Here is an 11,459-nt window from a genome sequence, read left to right on the forward strand (position 1 = left end):
GCGGCAGCTCCTTGGCGGCGCGGCGGGGTCCGGCTTTCGAGGAGGCCGATGCAGTGGCAGGCAGCAGCTCCTTGGGGGCGGCTCCTTGGTGGTGTGGGCATCGGGCCAGATGAGATCAAGGTGGAGATTGTGCTGTACATGAGTGAGAGAGGAAAGGAGAAGGAGAAAGAGAAGCCACGGTCCATGAAGGAGATAAGGATACAAGGAGTGTGCGGCCGTGTGGGATAAGGAGAGACAGAGAGGGTGCTGTACAGGTCATCGATCCTAGCATGTTGCCTTTCCACCAATAACGTGCGAGCACACGGATCAATCGTTGCTGCAGTTTCCATCGACTAGCACACATCAGTAACGGGTGATATTGTTAGGACCGCCATTGGTGCCCCACTTTTGCATTTAGAAAATAGAAAAATATTTTTTAAAAGAAAACGTTGTAAACCTATTTGACAATATTGTTTGTTGAGAGATGCACCTATGTGCAAAAAATGGATTCGTTATCATGAACTATGACGTACAAATGGCCAGCTTTAAACTCATAAACATTCATACCTGGTAGGCCATTTTGCAAAATATTTTTTCTAACAGTTGAAAAAAATGCACACTTGTGGCAAACAATGAATACATATCATCAACTATGGCATAGAAATGGACAAAACTTTGGTCATTTGCTTAAAAGCTAAAGTTCAACTATTGGAAATAACAAGATTGTACTAAATAACTCATTTTTGAAATGTTACCTATTGATGTTATTGTTCCACTATGTTAAGCAACGAAAAAATAAGACTTTAGCAAAAAGAATCACATTTTTCTGGATTTTTATGAATTAGTTATGATTTTTTTCAATCTTCAAATGTCTGCTGGGGTCATCAGTGACGGGTTTTATGCGTCCGTCACTGAGACTCGTCACATATGCACTGTTTTGTAGTACTGATCGCCGTATATATATTACCATGCAGGCAACACCATTTGCTAGCAACATCATCTCCTCTGACATGTAGCGGAATGCGGAAGCGGGAAGCCATGGTGCACCGGTAGCAAGGTGGCATGGCATGGGTGAGCTCTCCAATCTCCGTGAGAAGAAACGAGGCCTGCACAAATTAAGTTGTAGAGGCATCGGGTTCCATGGTTTAAAACCGTCGTGACACATGACCCCTCGGAAGCAAACCGGCTTCTTAGTGTTTCCAAGGTTGTTCGACGGTCTGCGCACAAGGAAGCAAGAACGGGGAGCCGAGAGACGGGTGTGCTTGTTTTTTGAGGGACGAGAAGGGTGTGTTTGGTTGGTGAGTACTGCACAGCAGGTTTCGTTTCGGATTTTTTTTCATTGTTTGGGCTCGTTCCGTTTTTTCTTTAATTGTTTTGGCAGTACACTTTGGAAGAACGAGCATCGACTTTTGGGCCGATGGTTTTCGTGTGTCCAAAGATGTTACATCTGTCACAAAGTCAACTAGCAGACCGCCGTGACAAAGTCACGTAACCTCGATGGCCCTTCACCTCCGTCGTACCAGGCTGCTGCTGGGCCGGACGGCCCACATCTGCTGGCCCGTTGGACTAGTCCGATGCATGGATGTTGGGTGAGCATAGAGAACAAACATACAAAGGTTGTTGCCCAAGAAAAACAGAAAGAGAGTGTTCTAAAAATAGAGAGACGGGCAGACAGATAGCTAGATAAGTAGATAGTCAGACAACCATCTAGCCTAAAAAATAGATAGACAAGACAACTGGCCATAAAAATATTATATAATTTGCTTGCTCAAAAAATAGATAGATAGCATCTGGCCTGCAAATAGATAGATAAGATAAGATAGGTGGCCACGAATAATATTATATAAATTGCATCACTCCGAAAATATAGACAGATAGCTAGATAGGGCGCAGATAGATAGATAAATAGACATAGACATTTGGCTTAAAAAAATTAAAAAGAGGATATACATACAGATAGAACACCATGTAGAGACTGCGGCCCAAAAAAATTAAAAAAACGGTTGCTATTGAAAACAAAGCGGGAATTGAGAGTAGCATGCCAACACAAGACATGCCAAAAAAAAAGGGCAAGACAGATCTATTTGCATAACAGGACATATACTCCTGCAATAAACAAAAACTCAAGGAGTACCTGAGTCTAGATTATTGTGCCTCTATATAAACATGAGGGGAGGAGCTTTGTCAAGCACACTAAAACAAAAGAAGGAAGAGTACACATATTCTCTCGCCCTCATGGCACTGCAAAAGCAATGCGAGGAAGACTGTGCGCTCTATGTCTATTGCTTTTCTGGTCCTTGCTACGATGTTGTACACATTGCCGTCCTGCCATGCACGTAAGTACGCGAACAACATGCATATTTTACTCTATATTTTTTTCGAAAGCTCAAAAAATGTATGTACCGTTGTATGTGCAGTTTCTCCGGTGACATGCGAGAACTTAGAACACTGCACTGTTCCCAAGTGCATGGACGAATGCAAGGCGAGAGGCCTGGGGTATTTCGTTGCCTATTGCCACCACAACCACAATCAAGATGTTCAGTGCTGCTGCAGACATTTCGCGGAGTGACAAACAAGATGTTCGCCGCGTTTGAACGACCCAAGTCGTGTTGCATTGATCCGTGCAATACAAACTGAATAATGTGTTGCCCTAGACAATATAAATATAATTGATGGCATCTGCCTCAAAGACCGTCTTACTGTGATGATGTGAGCAAAATCGTGACCCAATCAAGAAACCAAAAGCACCCTAAAATTAAAAGAGAAAAGTGAAAACAAAACTGTAGTTCCTTTTGGATTACATGGTAGTAGTGGTTTTTTTTTAGGGACGAGACGGGTGTGCTTGGTTGGTGAGTACTGCACAGCAGGTTTCGTTCCGGTTTTTTTTTTAATTGTTTGAGCAGTACACTAGGTTTCGTTCCGTTTGGTTTTTTTTTTAATTGTTTGGGCAGTACACTTTGGAACAACGAGCATCGACTTTTGGGCCGATGGTTTTCGTGTGTCCAAAGATGTTACATCTGTCACAAAGTCAACTAGCAGACCGCCGTGACAAAGTCACGTAACCTCGATGGCCTTCACCTCCGTCGTACCAGGCTGCTGGGCCGGACGGCCCACGTCTGCTGGCCCGTTGGACTAGTCCGATGCATGGATGTACGACAGCCTAGGTTTGTTTCGCTCAAACAAAAAAAAAGACAGCCTAGGTTTGTATTTTCCCATCGAACCACACGCATGCTCCGCTCCGCTGGCCGGAACTTATTTAAGCCGCTTGTGCTTTCAATTTACTAGGAATACTACCAGATCACAGGTACGTTTACCGAACAAACACCATTGACCATTCTGTAGTCTTCGTGTTCGTGGTACTGCCAGCCACGGCCAGCCCAGCCAGCCACCTGCACGCATGCCAGTGCTCCACCGGTCGATCTAGCGTTGACATTAGCTAGCACTAGCTAGTTTTCTCTAACCAGAACGTAAACCATGTTAGCACTAATCAAGCTTGATCGGCACGATATACGTACAGTACATGCAGCAACGTGCTTGGGAAGAAAATGCAACCACGAGAGACCCATGAGAATTGAATCGATCCACGAGACTCCAAACGTGTGAGGATAATCCATTATGTACTCCAAATGTATATTTTCTTTCTTCCAGGTTCCCTTACTTCCAAAAGTAAGATCCTTAGATATTTATACTTTCTCCGTCCAGCAAAAGATATATCTCAACTTTAGTTTGATTAAATTTGAATGCATGTGTACACTAAGTCATGTTTAGATACATCAAAATATTGACAAGCTTGAGACATATTTTGTTGAACGGAGGAAGTGATTCGCATACAACGAAACAAAAGGGAACTTGCACAATCATTATACCCCAAAACTAAAAGTAGTACATTATTTGAGCGTACTACCGCTAGAGAAGCCCTTTACCGTACATTCCCTATCTGATTGAGATAATACGGACGGTGGTGACGAGATGTGGTTCCCTACCATCTTCCCTCCTTTTGCGCAAAGCCACCGATATTAGGAGACGTTAATTAACCACCCCCCAATTATCATGCGCGCTGCACGGCGACGACGTCAGCCCGTTTGTTTGTCCTGACGAGAAGAGACACGGATATATCGCCACGGGTATCAAACCGGAAAGGCTCGGAACGAACGACCCGGCGGCGGCCGGGTCAGCATCATCGTCTGCTGGTTAACAAACCAAACAAGCAACGCATATCAGATTAATAATTAGCATAAACCAAAGGACTAATGATGATTCCGCACCACGCCGGGGCCACCGATGAATGGAACATTCAAACGGGCTAGGGTATCTGGAGTATGTGCTGGGAAATGGAAACCAGTTCATGCCAGTTCAAATGAACCTGCCTCTGTTGTCGGTTTCAGGCAATGCTCCGTCTTGCATTTCTACGTTCTTCTTCTTGTCGGACGGCCTCCATTCTACTCATAGAGCAAGATCAGGAACAGTCTAATCCTTTCCGCACGTCCTCGTGTACTCTCCTGACGGCACGAAACATCATCGGCAAGATTGACACGAAGTTCCAGGCCTGCCGGCCACCATGCGCCGACATTTTCCCAGCTGCTCAACCGGTCTTTCTTTCTACTAAATGCAACTTATCTTGATCGCGTATCAATTCCGAAACACCAGAAAAGATACGGAGTGTAAGGATAAGCGCTCGCACACACCAAAAAAGCTTTCTTTACACAGAAACTCCATTTCGAGGCCGTCACGAAAGAACCATGAGAAAGATCTGCGTTCAGGTTCGCAGCGTGCGGAGGATCGTGTCGGAAAAGAGAGCGATGTGTACCATCCGTGTAACAAGTGGAGCAGAGAATGAAAAAGGATTGCACGTAGAAGGAGGCCCGGTTCGTTATCAGAAAGAAGAAGAAAAATCAGAGGCCGGAGGATGCAGCAAAGAGGCCTAATTCAATACAACCTCTCTCCCAAACTTAGAAGGGTAGGATGGTCTTTTCACATTTTTTCTTTTACCTACTTTTGCTCTCCTTTTGCCTAATCTTTTTCTTTTTCCCGCCTCCTTCCTCTCTCGCAAAGTATCTGCAGACTAAAGTATTATTTCGACAATCCCATCGATGAGATTGTGCGAAATTGTGTCTACTACGACGGTGTGAAATTTCGTCTCGATCCGACGGTGAGATCTCCGGCCAACTCCAAAACACCAATTGTTGTTCGGATTCCTCACGGCCGTTCGTAACACCACGAATGTCTGACTTGTTCGCATGTTTTCCGTTGATCGAATCATTATTTCGACGATCCCTTCGGTGAGATTGTGCGGAATTATGTCTACTAGCACAGTGTAAAATTTCGTCACGATCCAATGGTTGAATGTCCAGAAAACTTGAAAATACCGAGTGTTTTGAATTTCTCGCGTACCTGTGAGACAGCACAAACGTCCAAATTGTTCGCATGTTCCCCGCTGTCTCAAGAAAGATTTCGACGATCCCTTCGGTGAGAATGTGCGGAATTTTGTCTACTACTGCAATGTGAAATTTCGTCGCGATACAACGGTGGAATCTCCGGAAAATTGTAAAACACTGAGCGTTGTTTGGATTTCTCACAGCCGTGCGGGACAGCACAAATGTCTGACTTGTTCGCATGTTTCCCGATGGCCCAAGAAGTATTTCGCTGATCCCTTCCGTGGGATTGTGCGGAATTGTGTCTACTACAAGCTCGTGAAATTTCGTCGCGATCCAACGGTGTGATCTCCAGCAAAATCAAAAACACCTAGTGTTGTTCGGAGCCAGGTGGAAAGAAAAGAAGAAAATACTAATAAATGTCCATCATGCTTTTTTTTATAAAGGGGTACGGAGTGATCTGAACTGTCCTCGTGTTTTCGTTGGAGGAGAGGGAGATGTATTGAATCAGAAGTCTGCAGTAAAAAGTATTCCCTCCATATTAAGTGACTCAAATTTGTCGAAATACAAATATATCTATGTCTAAAAAACGTCTAAATAATTGTATTGTAATAAAAAGTCACCTAACATGAGACCGAAGGAATAGTATTTTCTAAAATAATCAGTCTTGAATTTCTGCCAGATCCTTGATTTTGTATTATTATTCGTGCTCATATCTCGTGAAAGTAGTAGTAGAAGAAGAAGAGAGCGCGTGGAGAGAGGAGAAGACTCTGTAGATCTTACTCGTGTTTTTGCATGGGCACGAGATGGTGGTGGTTCCATCTCTCTTGCAACGCTTCTTGTTTTGTTTTCTTGGCGCGTCTCAAGTAAAAGGTCCAGCCCCACGACGTGGAAACCAGTTCAACTACCACTGCGCTTTGCTCCCTTCGTTCCTTTGCTGGCTGCGCCTGCCGTGCTTACCATGTCCAGATCCCATGTTTGTTTACTTCCTACTTAGTATTCTCATGGCCTTTTTCATACGTTCCTCAGATGAGATCTTCGAAACAACTCACTCACGTGTCGCCAAAAAGTCCCCGGCGTTCAATCAATTTAAACTGTCATCACGGCGGAAAAGAACAGGAAAGTTCTGTTTCTTCTCGATCGACCGAATTACGACCTGAAAATCTTGGACATCTTTTTGCCAATCGTGCCGAACTTTTCATTGCCAAGGTCGTACGGATCTCGCCTAAAAAGGGCGATCTGATTTTGAGGTGATCATCTAAGAAGAAGATCAGCTTAAGCTTGAGCTTGAGCCTTCAAAAGTACAACAAGACCAGCTTTTGCTGACGACTGGACAAAGGGACATGTCTCGTGGTGGTAGTTCTTCCGGGCACGGGTCAGCTGACGGCGATGAGACAATGATAACCAAGTATAGTAGCTCTCGATTAGGTGGGCAGTTGAGCTAGCTATAGCTTCAGCTTCACATTCATTTAGCTAAGCTAAGCTGCTCTGACACGGTCATCATCCGTTTTTATGACCCTAACTACACATTTCGCCATGCATACATCAAAAGGGGCATTGTGCTCTGGTACGATTATGTCCCCACTTTTAGGGTCCTCTTCTCGAGCTAGAAAGAGGCTTGGCATAGGTCCGGGGTAGCTGGGATGTCCATGTCAGCTCGTGGCACGACTGCTGACTGATTCCACTTGTACGTGTACTGTCTCCAAATTGTCATCTATTCTGTCGAATCATTCGAATTCCTTGGGGTTTAGGAGAGTACTGTGTGAATGTTGGTAGAACTTGGGTTTTCTTAGACTCGTGGAGATGAATCCACTCCCTTCTGAGAATTTCGACGCCGCGGGAGCTCGGCGATTTTGTCGAGTTGGGGGCTTGCATCCAGCAGGTTCGGCTGACGGAGGCCCGCGACTCCATTGCCTGGAGATGGGAGGCTTCGGAAAGCTATTCTGCGGCCTCGGCCTATAAGGCCCAGTTCTCTGGGTCGGTCCTGCCGTTCTCTTCCGACAAGATTTGGAAGGCTCAGGCCGAACCCAAGTGCAAAGTGTTCGCTTGGACGATTCTTCACGGCAAAATTCTCACGGCAGACAATCTTGCGCTTCGGCATTGGCCCCACAATCCGATTAGTCCGCTCTGTACAATTCACCCGGAAACGATCGTCCACCTCTGCCAAGACTGCTGCTACACGAGGGAGGTGTGGGGCCTCGTACAGAGCTGGGAGACGGACGCTGTCACGGCCCTCACGGCGGCCGAGTCGATCGATGGGATGTTGGAGCATCTGATTCAGGGGTGCCCCTAGCGGGCGAAGCAATGGCTTAGCGGGCGTCTAATCTACACTTGTTGGGGGTGTGGAAGGAGCGTAATCGTCGGACGTTTAGGGGTGTGGCTTTGTCGACTTTGCAGGTGGCCTCTTTGGTTTGGGAGGAATACCAAACGACCCGGGAGTTCTTCTTCCTTTTAATCGAATGACGAAACGACCGTCTTTTCCTTAAAAAAAAGATGAAGGCGACTAGACTCCGCGTACCGCTTGTAGGGTCAGCCGTAGGGTTGAAATTTTTGATGGTTTTATGTGAAAGTTCAAAAAGAAAAAAAACCCAGTAAACCTTGAAATCTCAAGATTTGGTTTTGCTACAATTTGAGTTTTGCGCAAAATGGCTTATGTAATTGCTTTGTCCTAAAGTCCAGCATGTCGTTTTTCTTGTTTTGAAATGAGAAACAAGTGATTAACTTGTGCTTCACAAATTTATGTTTCGCTGCGATTTTCATAAATATCTGTGAGAGTATCAAACACCCCCCAAATCTGAAATGTATAGCACGGAGCACTAATTTTTTTGGGTCCAAAATTCATTGTTAGCATATTCAGTTGACCATCTTGTGGCTGTTGAGAAGACAGCCCTGACCGTGGCGCTGCAACCACCGAAGCTCGTAGCGCCTTGTCTCATTTGTGTCTCGCCGTCCTGTTCATGTGACGCTGACAGGGCGGGCTGGGGCGGGTAGTTCGTAGTTTGGCAGCGTCCAAAGTTCCACGACAGCGACGCCTCCTCGATCCCAGACGCCGGCCGGCCGGCCGTGCAGTAGCCAAACTTTCTTTGACAACCAGCTTACGAATCACCCCAGCGTCTAAAGTTGTAAACTTCGGGGCAGCATCCATTGCCATCAAACGATACCAACCCTCTGGCTCTGGGAGCAATCGAGAAGAGGTCGCCAAGTTGCCACCTTTCTCTAATCTTCTTCTTCTGATGATGAATGTGACGATGACATGGTACTATCCTATACTGCTACTGTTGTCAATGGAAAGCGAGATGTGAAGCTGCAAATTTTTGACCCTCAGGCTCAAGGTACACCTTGATCCTGATTTAGTTCAACCAAATGAACTAAAATTTTAAAGTGACATAATTTTTTGAAAAACTAGTTCATTTGTTTTAACTTCAAACATATAGTAAAAAATTTGCAGCTCTGCCGCGATGGGATGTGAAGATTGGGAAAAGCCATCGTGTGTCTTTTGACATTTTGTAAATTAATCGACATAAGCAACAACTAATCACAAACAAAAAAAGGGTATGAATCAATCAGCATCCGTCCATCCAGGCTCTGTAATAACGACGACATGTACTTCGTAGCTCGTCGCCATCAATGGATCGATCTTGCCGGAAAACGAAGAAGAAGCAGAGGAAAAAAGGAAGAAGAAGAACAAAAAATCAAGAATCAAGTCGAGCAGAACCGGAACAGATAGTAGATATACAACAGCCTATATCTATCTACCAACGAACCAACTTCTCGAGCTTCCGCTGTCACTCACGCCGGCAATGGCGCGGCGGCCGGCGGCAGCAAAGCGAGCGCGTCCCGGAGCGTGGCCCGGAACCGATCAAGATCGAGCCGGACATTCTGCTTGTCCAGGTACGCCGTCTTGAGCGCGTCCCATCCTTGCTTATGCACGGCGTACGGGTCCGCGAGCACCTGGTGGCTCCTGGGGTACTGGTCAAGCAGCGAGCTCTCCTCCAGCTGCACGTTGTAGTCCATGTACCTGACCTCCATGTCCGCCGCCGGCTCCTTGAAGGTCACCCTGGTGAGCCACTCCAGGCCCCCGAACGGCACCACCTGGACCAGCACGGCGCCGGCGGGGAGGAACACCATGTTGGTCAGCCCGGCGCCATGGACGCCGACCATGACGTCGGCGGAGTTCACCAGCCGCGCGAAGGTCGCCATGTCCGTGTGCTGGTCGGGCTCCGCGATCCGGACCTGGAACCCCATGGCCGCCCCCGCCGCCGCCATCTCCTTCTCGTTCAGGAACCGGCGGGAGCTCTTCCGGGAGATGATTAACAGGCGGGGTTTCCCGTCGCCCCTGGCGCCGGCGCGGGAGGCGGAGGCGCGGGGGAGGTCGAAGGCGGCGCGGAGGGTGCGCTTGAAGTCGACGACAGAGACGCCGCCGGGGGACTTGGAAGGGTCGACGCCCATGTCCTTGTGGAAGGTGGAGCCGACGACGATGCGGGGGAAGCAGTGGATCTCGCCGTCGTTGTCGACGTCGAGGACGTCGTAGTTGGTCAGCTGCCTGAACAAGGGGGTGAACTTGGTGACCCACCATGGCTTGAGCCCGCTGAGGAGGAAGCGGACCTCGCCGCGGAAGCTGCGCGTGGTGAGGAAGAGCGGGATGAGCACGTCGGTGTAGTCGTGGTAGAGGTTGCCGGAGAAGCCGCCGTTGGAGAAGAGGAAGCCCGGGACGGAGTGGTTCTTCGTGCACGCCGGCGGCGGCGGGGAAGAGGAAGAAGAAAAGGGCTTGAGGGTGAACTCGCGGACGTGCGCCATGGCGACGGGGTCGTGGTAGCGGGCGTAGGGCTTGGTCTTCCATGACTTGGAGAGCGGGTTGATGTGGATGAGGCTGGCGTTTCCCTCCACCCGAATGTCCCCCGCGGCCTCGCACCGCTCCGACCGCTTGCTCGTCATGTAGCACGTCTGCTTCTTCGGCTTCGATTTGGACTTTGGCTTCGGCGACTTCTTCCCGGCGCCGGAGACGACCGCCGCCGCCGCCGAGGTGGTGCTTGCCTTGGCCGCCGTCGCGGGGGCTTCCTCCACGTCTTCCTCATCCTCCTGCTCTTCCTCTAGATTGAACGAAAAGAAGAATTCTTCCTCAGCAAACAAACATTTCGTGTCCCCCCAAATCAGCAATCAGCAAATTGATTGCTTTGAGTAGTACTACAGTACTGTAGCTAGAAAGGGGGTTGAGCTAGCAGCAGCTCGAATTGAATTAATCCGGTCGATCCGGACTGGGCGGAGGAAGCTGGAGCTCACCTACGGTGGCGGCGGGATGGTCGGTCTCCATCCGGATGCTGGAGTTCATCTGCTCCTGCAGCTGGTCGTCCGGCTTGCCTGCACCCAGTAGTCAACCCGACCGCCATTAGCTCCCCTCGCTCCGAGCTCTCACCACCCAAGAAAAACCAAAGAGCTCGAGGAAGAAGAGTGGCGTACCGAAGGGGGTGGAGCAGTATCGGGCCTTGACGATGCTGAGGACGCAGAGCGAGAGCAGCATGGCGGCGATGATGACGCCGTTGCTCACCCGCCGGGGCTCCTGCCGGCTGCGCAGCGACGCCTTCATCTTCTTCTTCCCCGCCTCCTCCGACCCCAGCTCCGCCGCCGCCGCTAGCTAGATCTGGACCCCGCCCAAAGCGGCTAGCCTCGGAGCCCAAGGAAGCTTAGCCTACCTTTGCTTGCTCGCTTGGCTTTGCTCGCTTCGCTAGCTGTCTGTCTCCTCGCGAGGAGGAAGACTCGAGATGCTTTCAAACTTTCCTCCGGGACGACCGGCTCCGAGCTGGATCTGGATGGAACTAATAACCGGAGAGAGGGGGCGGGGGCTCCTGGTAATAAAGAATTCGCAGCTCTCGTGGAATGTCATTATAAGCGACAGATTATTGCAGGATTAGTACTAAGCAGCAGAGTGGAAATGTTTCATGGCGCGGGGAGGCGAGGTTGGCACGACGTTGCTGACCGTTGACCCGGCTATATCGGGCTGGGTTGGCTGGCTGGGTGGGACCCGGCCGACCGACCGGGGCCGGACGGACTGTCTGAACGAACGGGGTCCGACCCGGCCTTCTGCGTTCAGTCATTTTTCTCTCTCTCTTT

At 48.8% G+C, this 11,459-nt stretch overlaps 1 protein-coding gene across 1 annotated transcript; it reads right to left on the reverse strand.

Annotated features, from left to right (window-relative positions):
* Nucleotides 1-8,823: 8,823 nt before the first annotated feature.
* LOC100835033 (protein O-linked-mannose beta-1,4-N-acetylglucosaminyltransferase 2) lies at nucleotides 8,824-11,258 on the reverse strand. The gene is made up of 3 exons (XM_003574161.4): nucleotides 10,809-11,258; nucleotides 10,632-10,709; nucleotides 8,824-10,441 (listed from the first exon to the last, which is right to left on the reverse strand). Exons 1-3 carry the CDS (start codon nucleotides 10,933-10,935, stop codon nucleotides 9,141-9,143), a joined length of 1,506 nt encoding a protein of 501 aa, XP_003574209.1. The 5' UTR covers nucleotides 10,936-11,258; the 3' UTR covers nucleotides 8,824-9,140.
* Between the last annotated feature and the right edge of the window lie 201 nt (nucleotides 11,259-11,459).

Source organism: Brachypodium distachyon, chromosome 3 (genome assembly GCF_000005505.3).
Source record: "Brachypodium distachyon strain Bd21 chromosome 3, Brachypodium_distachyon_v3.0, whole genome shotgun sequence".
Classification (NCBI taxonomy): domain Eukaryota; kingdom Viridiplantae; phylum Streptophyta; class Magnoliopsida; order Poales; family Poaceae; genus Brachypodium; species Brachypodium distachyon.